Source organism: Molossus molossus, unplaced genomic scaffold (assembly GCF_014108415.1).
Source record: "Molossus molossus isolate mMolMol1 unplaced genomic scaffold, mMolMol1.p scaffold_m16_p_14, whole genome shotgun sequence".
In the NCBI taxonomy this organism is placed as follows: Eukaryota; Metazoa; Chordata; class Mammalia; order Chiroptera; family Molossidae; genus Molossus; species Molossus molossus.
Window position 1 is genome coordinate 52,507,083 of NW_023425349.1, and position 21,643 is coordinate 52,528,725.

The 21,643-nt window shown below is 35.5% G+C and overlaps 1 protein-coding gene across 5 annotated transcripts in view; it reads right to left on the reverse strand.

Moving 5' to 3' along the window:
• The window catches only part of LOC118629523 (COBW domain-containing protein 3), a 46,064-nt gene continuing 24,421 nt past the window's right edge, over positions 1-21,643 (reverse strand). Inside the window, exons 8-15 of one of the 5 annotated variants that reach the window (XM_036260852.1) lie at positions 20,019-20,105; positions 17,509-17,553; positions 10,453-10,509; positions 7,385-7,436; positions 4,327-4,395; positions 4,158-4,223; positions 1,070-1,199; positions 494-664 (exon numbers count right to left, since the gene is read on the reverse strand). In XM_036260852.1, coding sequence (XP_036116745.1) covers positions 558-664; positions 1,070-1,199; positions 4,158-4,223; positions 4,327-4,395; positions 7,385-7,436; positions 10,453-10,509; positions 17,509-17,553; positions 20,019-20,105 — 613 coding nt within the window. In that variant the 3' untranslated portion in view covers positions 494-557. Of the gene's footprint in view, positions 665-1,069; positions 1,200-3,346; positions 3,469-4,157; positions 4,224-4,326; positions 4,396-7,384; positions 7,437-10,452; positions 10,510-17,508; positions 17,554-20,018; positions 20,106-21,643 lie in introns of those variants that run through there. The other 4 variants (XM_036260856.1, XM_036260853.1, XM_036260854.1 and 1 more) reach the window with 4 other exon arrangements.

Below are 21,643 nucleotides of genomic sequence, written 5' to 3' on the forward strand. Positions count from 1 at the left end.
CAATAAGAATCTTCTAAATATATTACAAAGTGCATGGCTGAAGTTTTATTCCACCTTCAGTAAAGCTTAGAATTGACTAAAAATAAGAGATGGTTCCAATTAATTTCATTCAGATTTCTTCCACCTGTAAGTCACTAGCCACAACAAACCTTTTATTTCATTTAATAAAAATGGTAACTTTATTTGCTTTAAATTTTTTTGTTAATAAAACTTTATGCAATAAGCTGAAGTTCTAAAGGAAAATGACACTGTTGAAGTAAGTTTTGTCATCATTATTATAAACAACTTCCATGGATGAGAAGCTCAGCATATGTCAACTCCAAAGCCAATTCTGAAAGAAATTTTTGTGAAACATCTATTAAAAACACACTTCAGAGGATTCTATACTTTATTGTAAAAATGTCAAATGTTTTACATTACTGCTTTACTATATCTTATAACATACACTGGAATTCATAACGGAAGTAATTCAAGGAACAGATGCTTGAAATACACCCAGTAGGAAACTTATTCCTGATATTATCATTCAATCCTTTCAATGAGAAATTCTTCTGCTATTACAGACAAACTTGATCTTCTTTAAAATATGCTGTCCATCGCCTTTCTGTTTCTGTCACAGTAGCTATAAATAGCTGTTTAAGGATATCCTTATCTAAATTTCTACCTGCAAAGAGAACCAAATATGGTGTTATTATATTATGTTTATTAAAATGACAGTTTAACTATCAATTCCTGATCATCAACTGCTTGACGATCTTCAGAAATTTAAAAACAATAGTAATTGGGTGACTCCTTCCTTAACTTTCTAGTAAAATCGCTCAGAACCCAACCGACACTTGGATTAATCACTTTTCTAAAGTTGTTTGAAGAGTAAAAGGTCTAGCAAGTTCTTATGAATGTTATAACATAAGTAAGACAAATATATTAACCACAAGTTTACTTAGGTTTACAAAAGGGCTCCTGATTGGTTCATACTGCTTAAGTAGCACATCATACACTCCTTTCAAATATATTTTCCACTTTGCTTTAGAAATTTAATTGCTTGTAACTCACCAAAATTGTAACTCACCAATAAGAACCAATCGGTTTGTTCTCTCAGCGTCATCTCTCCAGCTCACTGGAGTCTCCTCCAGATCATATAGCTCATAAACACCTTGGACAATCACTTGTTGTGGTTTGTCTTTGATTGACACCAGCCCCTGCTCAGAAGAGAATGATCAGTCAGCCTCAATGTGAATTGAAAAGCAGAAATCAAGTATTGATGTTAATAGATTAATTTTTCCTATTCCTTTTCAAACTACAAACTCATAAAAAGATGCTGTTAAGCCCTAACCAGTTTGGCTCAGCGATTAGAGTGTCAGCCCAAGGACCAAAGAGTCTCGGGTTCAATTCCAACCAAGAGCATGTACCTCAGTTGCAGTTTGTCCCCAGCCCTGGTCAGGGTCATGTGGGAGGTAATCAATTGATGTCTCTCTCACGTCAATGTTTCTCCCCCCCACACCCCTGCTCCTTCCCTCCCACTCTATCTGAAGATAAATGGGGAAAAAAAATATCCTCAGGTGAAAATTTTTTAAAAAGATGCTGTCAAAATTACTTCCAGTTATTTGCACATTAAAGAAATCATTTCTTGCCCTGGCCGATTTGGCTAGTGGTTGGAGCATTGGCCTGTGGACCAGAGAGTCCCGGGTTCGGTTCCCACCAGGGGCATGTACCAAAAAAAAAAAAAAAAAAAAAGAAATCGTTTCTTAAAGCCTCCAAGTTTTAAAAAAGTTTCTGTGGCCCTGGCCAGTTTGGCTCAGCAGTTAGAGTGTCGGCCGGCGGTCCAGAGAGACCCAGGTTCGGTTCCCGCTAAGGGCACATACCTCGGTTGCAGTTTGTCTCCAGCCCTGGTTAGGGCATGCGGGTGGCAACCACTCGATGTGTCCCTTTCACATCGATGTTTCTCTCTCTCTCTCTCTCTCTCCCTCCCACTCTATCTGAACAAAATATGGAAAAATGTACTCGGCTGAGGATGAAAAAAAAAATTTAAAAAGTTTCTGTGCACACTAAATTTTTTCTAATGACAAAATTAACATATGTATTAGGATGTTCCTTCAGTGTTAGCACAAGAAAAAGCTGAAACAAAATGATAAACCATAATGTATCAGATTCTACTGATTCTATTTTTAAGAATTTTATTCTTTAATTAAAAAAATGTTTTTTTCCTCTATTGATTTCAGAGAGAGAGGAATTAAGAGGGAGAGGGAGGTAGAAACATCAATGAAAGAGAACATCGACTGGCCAGCTCCTGCATGCCCCCAACTGGGGATTAGGCCTACAACCTGGGCATGTGTCCTGATCAGGAATCGAACCTGTGACCTCCTAGTGCATGGGTGGATGTTCAACCACTGAGCCACACCGTCCAGACAAAAATTTTATTCTTGTTTCATAGTTTAAGTGGTAAATTTTGAGAAGGTAAAAGATAATAAAATATAGAAAAACTATTATATTTATCTGAATAAAAGTTTATTTTATATTGATTTGCAGAAATGAGGAACAAAATATCTAATAAACTGGCTCCTATGGAGAGGAAATAATTTCTCGGAAATATTTGTTATAAAATTTACATATATATATTGAGAATAGTAAAAGACAAATCATAGATAAGTCATTCCCACCACACAATTTTTGTGTATTTTTGGTGTATTTATATTTTTTTAGTGTGTATATTATTCCAGTTTTTCTTTGCCTGTGCCCAGTTGTTTTCTGGTTCGTTTCCCCAGTTTTACTGAGATATAATTGACATATAGCATTGCAGTAATTTAAGGTGTAAAACATAATATGATTTCATTGTTTTCTGCTTTTTGAATTTGAATATGTAATAACAAACGCCTTAGAAAGAATTACCTAAGCATCAATTTGTAACACGACTTTGAAACATTAGCTGTTACTAGAGTTAACATTTTCAACAAGCTGATTATAGTGGACTACTATTTATAACAAGAAAGAGAAGGAAATCAATGAAGATAAACTCTGTGTTGCTCCAAGTCCCTTAGTACTACTGTGATGAGAGGAAGGCCAACAGCAGAACCAAAGAGGACAAATGTAGAAAAACTGTCATACGTGTAAGGACAGACTCCAACCTGAGACGAGGCAGAGTGAGCCACCAAACTCTGTGTGGAGGTCCTGGTGGCAGCATTAGTGCACCACCATAATGGCCACTTTCCTAGGTACCACACCCTATGCAGTACTAGGTGACAAAGCAGTTACTGAATGAAAGATGATCTGCCACTAGGATCATTGAATGTAGATGGTGCTACAATCACAAAACAGCAGCTTAATTGGGTCGGAAGAATATGGGATTCACCTCTGTTGCTCTGTAGCACCAATCCCAGGAAGGGCCAGCACAAGGAGTGAAGAAATCTCAACCTAAATAGTTTCTCCATAGTTTCCACCTTTGTCATTCTAGTGGCCCCAGGAAGTCAGTCCCTAATTGGAGAATCTAGTTATTTACAGTAATAATAATAATAAACAATAATAATAAAAAGTTTACCCACTTCTTGCAACATGGAAGAGACACTCAACTGCTGATGGGTTAAGCACACAACCTAGAACCAATGACCCCTAAAAAAAACACCTTTCGTGACATAAATACACAAATGTCAAGTAATAAGAATAGGTTTCCAAACACAGGGCAAGATTCTCCTAGTGTCTTATAATTCTGCTTATAGTATGACAAATATTTAGTGTCTGCTAGAAGCATCAAGAAGCATAAGGTTCCGCTGCAGCAAGATTTCTACTATTATTTCTCTGTTAATGAAGCTCTCTTGGAAAAAATAAACATAGGAAAATGTTCTGTTTTCTCTAACTGTCTAAGCTGTGTACCAAGCGGAGGGGAGTTTCAACAGGTAAAGCTCATCAGCCAGATAACTGCTCAGAACTCCTGGGAGTAGAGAGCATAGGGTAACATTTCAAAGCACACAGGTTGTTTTAGCTGCAACACTAAACGAAGCTGTGCAAATAAAGATACTTTATGCAGTGACTGCCAAAGCTTTTCAACTATGGAAACAAGGAAAAATTAAAATAGACAAAGGTTATTTGTACTAAAACCAGTGCTTCTGTTTAAAACCAAATATGGTTTTATATAACAGCCAAGAAAAGGACAAATGATACCGCACCTTCAGTCGTATGACTTCCATGAAGTCGTCGTCCTTGTTCCTCACATTCTTTTCCCACAGAAGATTCTGTACCAAGTCACATATATTAATAAGACCAACCACTGTTAACAGTAACAACGATGTAACAATACAGTTGATAAACCATTAATCAGTTAACTATTGCATTCACCTGAATAAATACATTTAGACTTTCTTCCTTTGCATTTCCCGGTACTTCAAATGTGACTGTAATAATACTCTGTAAAGCAAGAGAGAAAATCAATAATGATTTTTTTAATAGTAAAAAGTGATTTAAATCACCAGTTTTAAGATGAAAAGAAACACAATCATAGAAATTTTGTTGCCTAACCATACATATTGCATATAACTTTTTCATTATTATTTGCTGACTTCTGGTATCAGCAACTCCATTTTCTATATTCTGGCAGCTGATCAATGGTTTAGCATTTATACAGAGAAACAGTCATAAAAGGGTATACTCATCATTTAATTCATTCTTTCCAGGATTCTCAGTGCTAAAAGAAAAGGTAAGAGGTATATATAGTTCATCAATTTTAAGTATTGAGCCAGGTACTTTTGCCTGGGTCACTTCACTTTATCTGTCATTTATGTGTGACAACAATCCTATGGAATAAAGAGAATTATTTCCATTTTATAAACGGGGGGAAATGAGGCTCAGAAAAAACAAACTATCTGGAGCCAGGTGTAAAACTCAAAAGCACGTGTTTAATTTTGTTCTCTGGAAAAAAATAAAGGAAAGGTTTGGTTTATCTCTGACCAAGCATGCATCAAGGGGAGAATTCCTAGAGATGAGAATGAATATTATGTCACCGTTGGTTTTAGAAGATGACATCATCATTTATAGCATGTTAACTTTGAGATTTATTTTTCCTCCTGACTTGATAAAGGTCCTGCTTGGTCTCCTGACTCCACACTCCAATCCAGCTTACCTGACACTGTCCGACAGCACAGCATGAGTTCTCTTTGCCTAGCAAACCAAAGCCAATACCAGAATCCCAACACCAAGCATTCACTAAGCCTTCTGCACTGGAATTCTGTTTTTCTAGAACATTTCCCACTTTTAAACATCTAGATTGCTCTTTCCCTTACTCTTCCAGTCAAATGTAAATCTACCATTTAAGGGTTACTTTGGTATAAAATCAGAACAGCAGTTAGTTCTTTGGGAGGAGGAGGGTTGCTGACTGGGAAGAGGCACAGGGGAACGCTCTTAACGGTTTTGGACATCCTCTATATCTTGATCTGAGTGGAAACTGTAGGGATATGTGTTCACATACACATATAGACATATATATAGGCACAAATATATGTGGAGATACTTGTATACAAATATATGTGGAGATACTTGTATACTTTATATATAAAAAAGTCTTTTACGATCTACTAAACCAAATGATACTATTGGAGCTTCTCAGTCCCATAGCCCTATGTCTGCAAGATTAGATTCTATTTTATGTTCAAGTATCTAAAGCAGAAAAATGCATCAGAATCTCCTGAAGAGCTTTAAAAATAAATAGACACGCCCTAGTTACTGATGAAATGACACAATATCTGGGATTTGCTTTAATACACTCTAGCAAGGGTGAGGGGTACGTGCAGGTTCATTATACTAGTTTAGTTTTATGTATGCTTGAACTTTTCTATTTAAAAAAAAAAAAAGTTTAAATAATCCTTCAGCAAAAGAAATGTTGGGAAGATAGATGAAATAAAATCAGCAAGATGTTGACGGCTATTGCAGCTGGGTCACGTACATGAAGGGTTCATTTTACTATTCTTTCCACTTTTGCCTATCTTTGAAATTTTTCAAATACTCAAGGCCCATTTCTGGAGATATGAGAGGTGGCAACAACTGAGCATTCAAGTCATTTTTAAAAGCTCCACAACTGATTCTGATGCACACCCCCCATTCGAGAATCACAGCTTTGCATTCTTTTAACAAATATTCACTAAGCACCCAGCATACACCTAGCAATAAGGAATTTACATTTGAGGAATTTAGAAACTATTGCAAGGGAAAAAGCATTTCAATCCAAACTATAAGGCATTATGAATGCCATGATAAAGGTATATTCAAGATACTATGAATGCAGATACTTGCATTATAAAAATTCTTGAAAATGAAGACTACATCTTTTAATTCTTATAACTCCCACTATGATGTCCTTCACCCAGAAAGTCATGAAGAATGTAATTCAAGTTCACTTTATAACTAATAATAATATTGTAAACAGTAGTTTTCCCCCAAAATTCTACCACCAGGGACTTATATGTCTCTCATTCACTAGTTTAAAGATAAGTGAAAATAAATATTCTATTAAGTTTCTCAGAGAAAAGTGCCATAAACATGGTAGTATAGTTCTCCAGAAATATGAGCCAAAATGGAGACAAATGGACAAGTGGCTGCTGTAACCTTGGCCCTATTACAATTAATAAGGATTCAAAAAATGAGTGACAGTTTCAAGACACAGGAGAGAAAACGAGGTATAATGCTCACCCACACACCCCCTTCCTTTCAATGTGTTTAAATGGAACAAAGAAGTTACCCTAAAGTTCTACTATCTAAACTTGCTTAAAAGAAAGATGTGTATAGTGAAAATTTATTTTGTTTGTTCCTAGCATCTTCAATGTTTACCCCAGGAATTAGAGTTTTAGAGCATGAAAAACACCTTAAGTAGTTTAAATGTACTGTGCTATCTGAAACGCAAAGTCAATTCCTATAAAAATAAGCCATGGATGCTTATACCAGTTCCATACAATTTCCTTTATCAGTTCAATATAGTTAAAAAATAGGCTGCATATAGAACCCCCACGCTGCTTTTGAGCATTGATTCCTTTTAGAAAAACTGAGTGACCTATAGAATGGAAAAGTTAGAAAGCATGATTTTCTAAACTAATATTCTAAAGAACTCCAATTTAATGAATTCCTATTATGCTTTAAGAAGCGGAATTAGCCCTGGTCGGTTTGGCTCAATGGTTGGAGTGCTGGCCTGTGGACCAGAGAATTCTGGGTTCAGTTCCCACTAGGGGCACATACCAAAAAAAAAAAAAAAAAAGGTGAAATAAGATGACCTCAAAACCATTCAAATTCTGAAAACTATCAACACAGTTCAAAAATATTTTAGAAGGAGCTCTAATTAAACAGTCCTAAATAGAACCAATTTAGTTAAAGAGATACTTTAAAAATATTTTTAAGATTTTTTTTCTTTTACCTGATCAAGGTGAGGTTGTATTGTTGGCAATTGTTGAAGTTTTTTCTGCAAACTAAGAACAATTGATTATAAATTCAGAGATAAATACATTTTTATTTAACCTTGTATATTTCTTAGTAATACATAAGGAAAATAATATCCACAGCTGGCCCTGGCTGGTTTAGCTCAGTGGTTAGAGCATCAGCCCATGGACCAGAGAGTCCCAGGTTCAGTTCCTGCTAAGGGCACATACCTTGGTTGCAGTCTGTCCCCGGCCCTGTTGGGGTCGTGTGGGTGGCAACCAAGTCGATGTGTCTCTCTCACTGTCTCTCTCAAGTCAATGTTTCTCTCTCTCTCTCTTCCTCCTTCTCTCCCTCCTGCTGTATATGAAGATAAATGCAAAAATGTCCTCGGGTGAGGATAAAAAAAAAAGAATATCCATAGTTGAATCTATTACATAATTTACATGTTGCTCACATATTCTAATAAAAAAAAGCTGGCTGATTATTTGAAAACTTTTCTTAAAAATGTATACAAATTCACATACATAAATACAATATAAAAAAAAACTAATCTTTAGTAACACTATTTTGTGTGGTTAAATATGTCAGTAGATTTCTTTTTAATCCCAAAAGATCTAATACAGGTCTAAAAAAATATACATAAGCAGCTTTACCATTGCTCAAAATTTCATCAGCTCCCCCACCCCATGCTTCCTAATATGAAAATTTTGGTACCTAAAGAAAGTTAGAAGAATAAATTCTCTTTTATAAATGTTTTCCCTTGAGCATACCTACTTAGTAAAAAAAAAATAAACAGTACCCATAAATATAAGCCTTCTATATAGTCGGTTACTGGCAATAAACAAAAAAGCACTGTTCTGATATGAAAAGAATGAGAAGATCAATATTGGCATAACAAATTATATCTACAACAACTGTAGCATATATTTAGATGGGGGTAAGCAGATGTTTTGTCTTGAAGATCAGTGAGGAGTAAATTAGTAACAGCAAGTTTAGGACAGAGAAAGGCTTGTAAGAACTGTTGGAGGTGCCCTGCCCAGTTTGGCTCAGTGGTTGAGTGTCGGTCAGCCTGCAGACCAGAGTACCAGGTTCGGTTCCACAAAAAAACAAAAAGAAAAAAAAACACAAAACACTGTTGGAGGGAATGAGTCTCGGGGAGGGCGGGGGGGTAGTGTCTTAGTAGGGAAAGTGTCAAATTAAACCTTCCCAGCTGTTTGCTCAGGAATGGATTCTCCTGTTTAACAACTAAGCACAATGAAAAGTATGCAAAGGCCTTACCCATAGCAGGAGCACCACATTCAACAGCTACTTCTTTAAGGGTCACTAATGCATAATAACTGTTCTTAAGCAAGTCATATGCCCTTTCCCTACATTCAATGTTTAATGTTGTTGGATAATGACTGCCTAAAACTTCCATAGAAAAGGAAAATGTTTTCTTCTACCCTCTTCAGGCCCCTGGTTGGGTCTAAAAATTAGACTAACAAAGACAGAGCAGCAGGAGAAAAGCACGATTACTTAAGTTTTACATGACACAGGAGCCTTCTTATGGAAATGAAGACCCAAATAAATGGTTGGGGCTGAGTGGTTTTATGCTAAGTTTGATGAAGAGTGAAAAGTCATGGGAAGATAGGACAGGGCAGAGTATGAGCCAAGTGCAGTAAATTGAGGGAAACTCAGTAGGCCTGATCCTTCAGATTTCTCTGTGTGTCCATTTGTCTTCTGAGATAAGGATGCTCCTTTCCTCCAGGTATAGGTAGGAAACCTCTTACATGAGGGTTTTATTAATTCATCTACTTCAGAGGAAATAGAAGAAAACATTTTCAAATCATGTCTGATAGGAGTTAATAACTAGAATATACAAAAACTCCTACAATTCAGCCACAACAAAATCAAATAACCTGATTTAAAAATGGACAAAGTACTTAAATAGACACCTCTCCAAAGATGATAAGCAAATGGCCAACAAGCACGTTGAAATGGTGCTCAACACCTCTAATCATCAGAGAAATGTTAATTAAAACCACAAAGAGCTATCATCTCATTCTGAGTAGGACAGCTACTACCATAACCAACAGAAAATTGGCAAGATGTAGAGAAATTAAAACCCTTGTGCACTGTTGGTGGGAATGTAAAATGGTTCAGCTGCTATGAAAAACAGTATGATAGTTCCTCAAAAAACTGAAAGTAGAAACACTTTATAGCAATCTCACTTTTGGGTACATATCCAAAAGAATTGAAAGCAATATCTTCAATAGATATTAGCACACCCATGTTCATAGCAACATTATATACATATAGGGGAATATTATTTAGCCTTTAAAAAGGAGGAAATCCTTCTTTACTAAATATAAATGAACCTAGAGGACTAAGTGAATTAAGCCAGTCACAATAAGACAAATACTGTTTGATTCTACTTACATGAGTATCAAAGTAGTCAAATTTATAAAAACAGATAATAGAATGATAGTTGCCAGAGGTATTAGGGAGGGGGAAAAGGAGAGTTGTCATTTAATAGGTATAGAGTTTTAGTTTTGCAAGATAAAAAAGTTCTGTAGATCCAGTCCACAACAATGTGAATACACTTTACTGAACTGTACACCTAAAAATGGTTGCGATAACTTAAAAAAAAAAAAAGATACTGATGTCCAGGGAAGAAATTTACATTCTTCTCTTATCAAAAAGATTCCCTTTGGGGAAAGAGGCAAGAAACTGATCCATCACTAAGGGGAAAGAAGTATCTGTGGTAATACCCCAAACTAAAATTTTCTATGTATTTCATTCATTTTGTCAAAAAAGTATTATATATATTTGGTGTAGAAATGTTAATTAGTCTCTAAAGTTAACTACCATTTACACTACAATTTCTATAGGAAAATGTACTGTGATTTCCAAACATCTAATTATAAAACTTTCAAAAACATAATCATTAGGAATGGTCTTTTATGTCAAAGGAATGACAGTAAACTTAAATCAAGTGTGCAACCCTGTAAATCATTCCTGTAACTCCTACAACTTTAGAATGATAGGTACATTACAATAAAAATGACCAAAATACAGGAAACATACCTTATTCCAGAGAGACTGTCAAAGGCATGAAGATCTAGCACGTTAGAGAGATCAACTCTACAAGAAACAAAACCAATATAACAGTGTGAAATTCTATGAAATATATTCAGTTAATCAAGAAAAAATATCTTAAAGATTCTTTTGCCAAAAATGTAGACATAAAGGTTTATCAGTAGATCATAGTATTTGGGGGAAACAAAAAAACTTGTAAGAAAATTTTTATAGATTTTATACATAAAATTAAAAAACTGGGTGAATGGTCTAAGATCAAAGCTACTTGGTTATTGCTCCAATAAGCTGTAGTTTTTTAGTTTGTTGTTTGTTTTTTTACTTTCAACTGTTTTTTCAATCCTGAAAATTTACAAACTTTTCAAATACATTTTTATAGCAATATTGTATCAGTGAAAGAAGTGAAACTTTTCAAAGCAGCAGTTTATTACTCAAATATGAAATGAGGGTAGTGGAACAAATGGAAATAACATAAAGCATAGGTGCATTACCTTTGGAATTTTTGTTATTTGCTTACTCTACCTCTCTCCTTCCATGATATATAACAGTAATATTGTAAGAATGTGAGGAGTCAAACAACCATTATATTAGAAATATTCACTCTAGGGCCTATATTTATATCCAAAGAATGTGGTTTGATTTCATTTCCTTTAGAATGGTATTGCATATAAACTAGAACTTCCTAGTTAGTGCTCTATCTAAATAAACATTATTTCTGTTAGAATTGTTTAGTAGTAATTGTCTTATCATGAAAGCAAGTATTCAAATCCAAAGAGAACATCATATCAAAACTAGCATTAGGCCCTGGACGGTTTTGCTCAGCGGTTAGAGCATCGGCCCATGGACCGAAGAGTTGAGGGTTTGATTGTGTACCTCGGTGGTGGTTCGTCCCCAGCCCTGGTAGGGGTCGGGTGGGAGGCAGCCAGTTGATGTGTCTCTCTCACATCAATGTTTCTCTCTCTCTCCCACCCTATTTGAAGATAAATGAAAAAAAAAACAAAATCCTCAAGTGAGGATTAAAAAAACAAACAAAACTATCATTACGTTTGTTTTAAACACATACATTTATAAAGAGCAGTAAATGAGTTTAAATTTTTTCACAAGCCCATTAAACAGTAGAAGACAGTGATTGCTCTATGTCAAAGCTACAATGAAAGAATGTTTAAAGAAAATGACAACAGTGTAATTGAATTTCAAAGTTGATTCCAGGAACTTGCCAAACATTTATTAAAGTTTCTCACAAGGAAATCAAAACTTGGTCAAATTCAAGATTTCAAAAAAATCAGTAAACATGTAAGCTAAACCATCTCTTTTAACTTAGGACTGACTGACCAGCTGTGTCTGCTTTGCTCATTCTCAACAGTCTGCCATATATTCACATGTGTGCCAACGATACTCTGTTAGATTATGAGTGCTTATCCTGACATAAGGCAGACCAATTTCCATCTTATTAAAAGAAGAATACTCCAAAGTTCTATGTTAATAGATTATAACAGTATTTCAAAATCTGGACATTCTAGATGAGCAGAATTAGGAAGATTATCAAGCAAAGAAATAAATGTTCCATGAAGAATGTTTGAATATAAATTTACATAAGAAACCAAAGTTTCCACACTAAACATATTCCCTTTTTCACTATCACAACTGAGCAAATATTTATATTGACAGGTGACAAATGAATGAAGTTTTCCCCAAGTTTATTATCTTAACCTTAGGAAATAGCTTAAAGCTTAAGAAAGTTTACACACGCCAAATGTGAGAATATAAAAATTCAGGCCAATTATGTGAACACCAAAAGTCAGTTTTATAACACAAGCTTCTAAATAAACTATTTCACTGTGACAGTATCCTTGAGAATACATGTCATAGATTTAGACATAATTCTGCTTTATACCCAGATTCTTCTGATATTGCCAAAACAGACAGGATCAACAATTGATCCGTACAGGTTAAATCCTATAGGGAATAATAACATATCAAAGTCTCTCACTATATTCTCACTAGGTTCTCAATGGAAAGTAAAAGAGGAAAAAGTCCAAGCTTCCAAATGAAAGTTACCATGGATTTTCTTCAAATCTGTTACCATCATGAAAAATAAATTCTTTCACTCACTAGAAACCGAATTTCCATGGTATCAAATGCATTTAATTTCCTCCTTTGAAGATAAAAACATCAGACATTTTTCAAGACATTAACATAAAGATAAAAATAAAAACTATTACCATCAAGTAAATACTAAATGAGAGAATAAAGCAAAGATAAAGGGGGAAGTAAAGAACTTCCAAAGCTCATCTTTTCTCCTAATGTCTTGAACTATTTATGCCAAGAGTAATCAGTGAAGAGCTCCCAGTTTTCCCTATGTCTAAGGAGTGCTTCAGGCAGCCTAAGACTACGGACAGAAGGATGACAAGGAAGAGGGCTCTGACTGTCCAAGGTGGAAAAGGCGGTTCAGGAGCTACTTCAGGGATATTATCTGTAGTCATCTTTTCTAAGTTTAGTGAGTCCCACAAACAGAGTCTACCAGCCAATTCCAGATCTATGACTTGTCGATACCATCCAATAGCTAAGTCCCAAACTCTAGAATTAAATTTCCAAATGCTTTCCCCTCAGTGGCACCATAAATGTCTATAGAACTGAACTAATCACCTTTACGAAACCCACTGCTACCACCACCCTACCCAAAAATTGCTCCTCCCTTCCTGTATTTTCTTTAATTTTTTTCTTTATTGATTTTAGAGAGAGAGGAAGGGAGAGGGAGAGAGATAGAAACATTGATGAGAGAGAACATCGATTGGCTGCCTCCTGCATGCCCTCTACCACTGGGGATTTGGCCCACAACCTGGGCATGTGCCCTGACCAGGAATCGAACCAGTGACCTCTTGGTGCCTGGGTCGATGCTCAACCACTGAGCCACACGGGCTGGGCCCTTCCTGTATTTTCTAACTTGGAAGAACTGCACCATATTCAATCCATTTCCCAAGAGTCATACTGCTTGTGAAATCCTTCACTAACTCTTGCTGCCTACAGGAGAAGATCCAAACTATGTATCAAGGCATTTAAGATGTTTTGTGGTGCCTGGCTGATGTGGCTCAGTGGGTGAGCATCGACCCATGCACCAAGAGGTCACTGGTTTGATTCCCGATCAGGACATATGCCCGGGTTGTGGGCCAGATCCCCAGTGGGGGGTATGTAGGAAGCGGCCAATCGATGTTTTCCCTCATCGATGTTTCTCTCTCTCTCTCTCTCTCCCTCTCCCTCTCCCTTTAAAATCAATAAAGAAAGGAGCTCCCATAACACTAGCAACTGATTCTCAAAAGAAACTCTGCAGGCCAGAAAGGAGTAGCAAGAGATATTCAAGGTGATGAAAAGCAATGACCTACAACCAAGATTACTCTATCCTGCAAAGCTAACATTTAGAATCGATGGACATATCAAGAGTTTCCCAGACAAGAAAAAGCTAAAGGAGTTCATTACCATCATACCAATGTTATATGAAATGTTGAAGGGTCTTCTTGAAGGAAAAGAACAAAAATATGAATAATAAAATGGCAATTAATATATATCTATCAACAATTGAATCTACAAACAAAATGAGCAAGCAGAATAGAAACAGACTCATAGATAGAGAACTTTTTGTTGCTTGCCAGATGGGTGGGGACTGGGAGGATTGGTGAAAAAGATGAAGGAATTAAGAAGTACAAGTTGGTTGTTAGACTGATGAACCTCAAAGGGAAGGGGGGGAAGGTGGAATGAGATGAACCAAAGAACTTCTATACATATATGCATAATCAATGGACACCAACAATAGTGTGGGGAAGGCAGGACAGGGGCAGGATTGGGGAGAAGGGGGTTAATGGGAAAAAAAGGGACGGGAACATCTGTAATACATTCAATGATAAAGATGAGTTAAAGGAAGGAAGGAAGGAAGGAAGGAAGGAAGGAAGGAAGGAAGGAAGGAAGGAAGGAAGGAAGGAAGGAAGGAAGGAAGGAAGAAAAAAATTTTTTAAAACAGATGCTTTGTGGTAAATTTTCCATCTCTTCAGTCATATCTCTTTTCTCTCTGCAACACAATACCACGTGTTCTAGACATTCTAAAATATTCACAGGTTCTTGGAATACAAACTCTTCCTTAGGCCTAGAAATCCATTGCTACTCTTGTCCATCTGGAAAACTATTCATTTTTCAAGACTCAGGTCAGTGATCACCTTCTCAGTCAAAATTTTCTGACTCTTCATCAAGAAGAGTTGAGCAATTGTTCCTCTATCTTTCTGTTCTTACAGGACCCTGTGCATTTAATATTCCTGTGACATTAATAATATTTGATATATTGGTTTTGCTTGTTTGCTTCTGTCTCCCTCAAATTCTGGTCTCCTTCAAGGCAAAGTGTTTGCCTTATCCATTGCTTAAATCCTTAACATGCCACAAAATGCCAAGCAACTAGTAGAATGAGCAATAAACAGTTTGTTGAATAGATTAACTATTAAATAATTGGATTTTGTTTTTTCTCTGTTCAATCCCCTTATATCTCCAAGATTTTTAAAAAGCCCAAAAAAGGTAAGAATGGCACTCCTAATCTTCCCCTGATGCTTCCGAAGTCTAGGTGGTCCATTAGAACTTCCATTTGCCTCAAAATCAATTTAAGACTTACCTATAAAACAATGCTACACAACATTCTCATTCCTTAACTTATATACTCTTAAGGTAAGTTTTTCTTACACATGCTTATAGCAGCTTTACTACTGTCAGTTCTACTATTGTCAGCATTTGTCAAGTCACAAGATGCTTAAGGGATTTTAAAAAATACACATACAGTAAAACAAAACTTCCATCAGAGTGATTTCAGCTATTTTGTTAAAAACCAAATCTCTAGTTTCTAAACTGGGAAGCTCAAGTTGCTATGCCTCAGGAAATTTTGGAAAGTATTTAATATAAGATTCATGACCTAATAGTAAGAATTCTACCAAGGAGTTCTGATCTTCATTGAAAAGGATCCTAATCCAATGTCAGTCCTCAACACAAGAAGTACTATTTCAGAAAGTCCCTAGATTCTCAAATGCACTGGCAAACACCAGACACTGAAGAAACAGAAGGGAAAAGGAGATTGTATTCCCCTGTTCATTCATCTATTTGAAGTAACAAAATTTAATCACTGCATGTGTGCTGATCTGTAACAGAACAAATGTTAAAAATGTCATATAAACATCAAAATCCTTACATAATAAACTATTCAGGACGAAACCTTTATGCAGGACAGAAAGGTCCAAAATAAAACCCAATGAAATAAATTAAGCATGAAATAAATTAGGCCTTTAGAAAACTGATTTAAGATATTTGTAAATATGAACCAAATAAATGCTATTACAACAGAACCTCAGCTATTTATGGACATGATTTTTAAAACCTTATTTAAGCGTTACATGGTGGTCTGTCATTTTATAAAGAAAAGAAACACATTTAGTGTATGCTTGCAGAGAACTTACACTCAAGGCATTCTTCTGCTACCTCTGCCAGCAGATGAGTGGCTCCTGAGAATGCAAACCAAATTAATTCCCTGGCTGCTGACATGCAGATAAGCAGCTGCTGCTGTTACTGCCTAACACTTACTGTCGTCTGTCAGCACCTCTAATCTCTGCCATAGCAGAGGAGCCATTCAACTCGGGCCTCTGCTGCACCTTCAAGGAAAGAATCTCTGAGTTAAAAACTGGGTGGCACTAGATTGCCAGCTGTGAGTCTCAGAGCTGTGGCTCATGTTGCTGGGTCTATCAACTGCTGAGCCATTCTCACTAAAAAAATGAGCTTAATGAAATACCCCTGTACAGAAATTTACTGAAATCATAATAGCATTCAATGGAAAACAGGGGTCAGTCTACAGAAATCTATTTTACAGATGTTTTAAGAACACATAATTTTATAAAGTAATGCACATCTGTATAAACACAATGGAAAGAGAGAAAAACATACAGGAAATGGAAAACAAAAATTTTTTTAAAAAGGAACTTAGATATATTTTTACATGACAGATTACTTTTGCAACCATGAAACACTAAGGTTTAAAAATATTTAAAAGCTATTTAGATATCTCAAATTAAAATAATATTCCTAATAATATACTTTTTTCAGATTTCTATACTATTTACTTTGAAAGTGACTGAAAGTCCTATGGTTTCCTCTTCATTAAGCAAAAGCACAGTTGCACAGTGTTATCATATTATATTAAATAAATATGCCAAACTAACTTATAAAGAACATTTTAAACACATTTCTGGGCCCTCTTTTTAATAATGCACATGTGGCCTGACCAGTGTGGATCATTGTTGGATTGAGCCTCGTTCCATGGACTGAGAGGTCCCAGTTGGATTCCTGGTCAGGGCACACGCTGGGATTGTGAGCTTGATCCCCAGTAGGGGGCCTGCAGGAGGCAGCCAATCGATGTTTCTCTCTCACATAGATGTTTCTCTCTCTCTCTCTAAAAAAATCAATTAAAAAAACCATTAAAAATGCACCTGAGGCCCTAGCCGGTTTGACTCAGCAGTTGAAGCATCAGCCTGTGGACCAAAGGGTCAAGGGTTCAATTTCCGGTCAGGGTTGCAGATTTGATCCCTGGCCCCAGTGAGGGTTGTGCAAGAAGCATCCAATCAATGTCTCTCTCACATTTATGTTTCTCTCTCTCTCCCCTTCTCTCCCTTCCAATCTATCTGAAAAGCAATGGAAAGATATCCTCGGGTGAGGATTTAAATTTAAAAAATGCACATATGTCCTGGCCAGTGTGGCTCAGTTTGTTTAGTGCTGTCCCATGCACCAAAAGATCTTGGGTTCCATTTCTGTTCAGGGCACATACCCAGGTTGCAGGTTTGATCCCCAGTCAGGGTGTGTGCAGAAGGCAACTGATCAATGTTTCTCTCTCCCTTCCTCTCTCTCTAAAAATCAATAAAGAAAAAAATGCACATGTATTTTTCTTGTATCACGATCAAGCATATTTATCAATTACTTAATATGTATTAACTAAATTATTTATTGTTAATATCACTAACAGTTTTTTAAAAGTACCTTGATCTTTGTGTTTCTAAGATTTTCCCCAGTCCATTTATTGATCTGAAATACATTTTAAGAAGAAGAAAAGATAAGCACATGTTAAGTTTTTTAAAAAGCACACGAGGCACATTATTTCTAAAATATAAAGTAAGCACATACAAACATATCTGGAAGTAGAAAAAACAAAAAAATAGAAAAACAAAACTTACATATTTTATAGTTTGTTTTTTTTTCCCCCCTTCTAATCATAAGTCAGGTATTAAAACATGATATGCAAAAATTTACTGCACAACTTACAGACTAGGGGCTACTTTGTGAATTATAAAAAGACCCTTCACTTTAGAAAATATGATTTATAAGTAGCCAGTAATTCTAATGTTCTTATAATGAGTATATAAGTAACACATTTTATTGATATCCAATATTTCCCAAACACTCTTTGTGGAAATGACTATACACATGCTACAAATTAAAACCTAGTTCTGAGTGGCTTTGACCCAAGCCTGTCCTCAATATTCACATTAAGTCACACATCCAGGTTCTTTTATAAAATATCCTCTGGGAATCTCTACCCACTCTACCAGCCCTCCCCTTTCTGATACTAAGATAATAAAATATGGCTCCCATTGTATGGCACCAAAAATACTTGTTAAATCCTTTTCAATATACTGTACACCTGACCTAGTTATCTTTATATCATCAATTCCATTGCTTTTAGTGTTTCTTGTTGATATTTGCTATTTATTCATGCTTGTTCTTATGGGTAAGGCTTCCTGCATACAATGATCCTGAGGGAAGTCTCTCCACTATTTCACAAAATTCTTAATCTTCTCTTTTGAATGTACTCTATAACATGATGGCTATTTCCTCTCAAAAATGTTTGCCTTCCAACTCCCTAAATCTAATTCCGAGTCAATTACAAGTCTGATATACAATGGAGGGTAAAAAGCCAAAAGGGTCTTTAATTTGGCAATGTACTTTGTCCAAATTCTTTTCTGGTACAACTGTACAGTACATGCTGGCAACAAGTTGACCAATAGTCAATCTTGCTGATACTGGAGATCCAGCTTAGTCACATGGAAATAGAAAAGCCCAGTAGTAATGACCAAAAATGTTTGCTACATGGACTGTGTTCTTTTTTCTAGAAATCACAATAGTGGACAGGATTTTGAAAAGAGAGACAAAATTTAGGAAACTACTGTCAAAAGGGATAAAAGAAGTAATCTTCATTCACTGGTTCATCTTTTTAGACTTTTCAAAATTGTCGATCACCTTTCTATTTCTTTCATTTTTTTATTCACTGTAACTTGAAATTACTAAATAAACTGAGAAAAAAAACCTATAATGTAATAAAGATAGAGCTAACACCTCAATTACTATATGCTGGGCACTATACAAAGTTTGCCAACATTATCTCATGTAATACTCAAATCAAACTTACAAAGTAGGTATTACTTCTGTTTTACAGATGAGACTGAAAAAGAATACAGTGAGAAACATACCAAGATTGAACTCAAGCAGATTCCAAAGCCCATGACCTTAAATACTATGCAATACTATCTGCCCTCTACATGGAGACATTACTACAGTTTTTCATAGTAAAGTCTGAGAGGACATTACTATTAAAATAAGACCAATTTTGGAGAAAAACATAAATTTTTTTCTTCTGTAATCATTATCATTACAGGAAATCTCCTAATGAGTCTTACCTTCATTGTTTCAATTTGTAACATATACTATATGAACTGGGACTGAAATTCAAAATCTGATGTAAGCAGACTGTGCCCACTAAAGATGACTAATAATAAAAGCTATTCAATGTCTCTTCATAGGTGGCATTTATTAGTTTAGGTCTTATAAAATAATCCGAAGTTCCTAAACTCTAATCTTACTTGAAAGTCCAAATCACTTTTGGATCACTTTACACATATTTGAGTATCATTCATATTATCCTATATTGATTAGCCTTGGCCTACAGACATTAAAACAAGCTAGGAAACAAGTATGGTTAGTTGACAACTAAGGAAAACAGTCAATGAGGATTGGGGAAAAGTGAGACCACATGAGTCAGAGGCTTCACAGAGATAGGCAAAAAGAGGTGGAGAGGAGATGAGCCCTAGAGAATAGATAAAATTGCTGAAAAAGAAAGAAGAAAAACAGCAAAGATAAAGGAATTCAAGGACTGGCAGAGTGACAGTGAGAACACAATATGAGTAATAAAAGGATTTCACAAGACACATCCATGAGAAAGTAAGTAAATATCATCCTGGGTACAGAGAACTGCATGTAAGGAAAAAGTCAAAGAGAAGACAGGAAAAGGAGAATGAAGCCAGAAGACCCTGAATATCACTCTATGAACTTTGAACTATATTCTGTTACCAGTGGGGAATAACTTCACATATTACTATTTACGTAACAGTCAATTAGGCAACAACAATATATGTGATTCTTTAACGGTACAGGGTAAAAATATTTTGTATAGTACACTTTGAATTTGTAAGTACTTAACACGTATAACTTAGTACCTAATAGTTGTTCTTAATTTGTTTAAATCCTCTTCTGAAACCAAGTCTGTTTTATTGATGATGATGATATCTGCCAAAGCAACTTGCCTAAATTAGCAAACAAGAACAGATGCCAAAAGAGAAATGTTAATAAATTAAAAATAAATAGAAACATCTCCTTCAGATCAATTATCAGTTAAAAACTAGATAGTACTCTATATAGTAATTCAATTTACTCCTAACATATTTATTCTTCAGATAGTAAGAATAAATTATATTCATCACTATACAAATTCAAATTTCACATTATTGATTAAAAATATTTACTAAAAGCTTTCACTTGCTACTCTAGAACTACAAAGACAAGTCTCAAAAAATGTACAATCAAGGATGATTTACAATTCAGATGATTATCAACTCATGATTTTCTTTATAAAAAAATTCATAAGCCCTGGCCAGTTTGGCTCAGCGGTTAGAGCGTGGCCTGTGGTCTGGAGAGACACGGGTTCGGTTCCCGCTAAGGGCACGTACTTCGGTTGCAGTTTGTCCCCGGCCCTGGTTGGTCGTGTGGGTGGCAGCCACTCGATGTGTCCCTTCACGTCGATGTTTCTCTCTCTCTCTCCCTTCCTCTCTCTCCCTCCCACTCTATCTGTACAAAAAATGGAAAAATATCCTCGGGTGAGGATAAAAAAAAAAAAAAAAATTCATAAAATTCAGCCCAGGCAGGTATGGCTCAGCAGTTAGAGCATTAGCCCACGGACCAGAGAGTCCCGGGTTCAGTTCCTGCTAAAGGCATGTACCTCAGTTGCAGTTTGTCCCTGGCCCCGGTTGGGGTCGTGTGGGTGGCAACCAGTCAATGTGTTTCTCTCACATCAATGTTTCTCTCTCTCCCTCCCACTCTATCTGAAGATGAATGCAAAAATGTCCTCGGGTGAGAGTAAAAAAAAAAAAAATTCATAAAATTCAGATATCCAACATGGTAAAAACAAGGAGAATCTACTTACTAAGATTTTCCATGTAATAGTTACCATAATTTTCAAAGAAATACCATGAATAAGTTTAACATTAAAACTACATTAAACAATATTTTAAAAAACTATACTTCAGAAGATTTATATCAGGATCTCTAACAAATATTTACTTCATTACTATGAATGTATATTTTCTCTGTAAAACAGATACACATAAGCCCAAATCAAAGAAGCAAGTTCACAGAGACTAAGAAAATAACTTACTTTAAATAGAAATTATATATTCTATGAACAGAAATAGTAAAGCTGAGGAGTCTTTAAATTTTCCTCAATTCTTCAGGAAATTTTAATCACTAGACTATTTGTTCCTAATCTTAGTTTTATGCTACCTGAAGGTATAGCTGATAAATAAAACAATAAAATTCTCAAAAATAAAATTTATTTCATTAAAAGAGGTTTTAATAGTATGCATATCACAATCCCATTTTTTAAAAGTAAATTTTACATGAATAAAGACTGAATGTGCACATCTCAAAATATGAACAGTTGCAACCTTTAAATTGGAGGTCTTTTATGTTTAATTTTACCTTGGCTTTTATAATATTTAGCTATTTTCTATTTGGCTTATTTAAATTTTCTATAATAAAAATATTTTAGTAAGAGAAAAAGTTAATA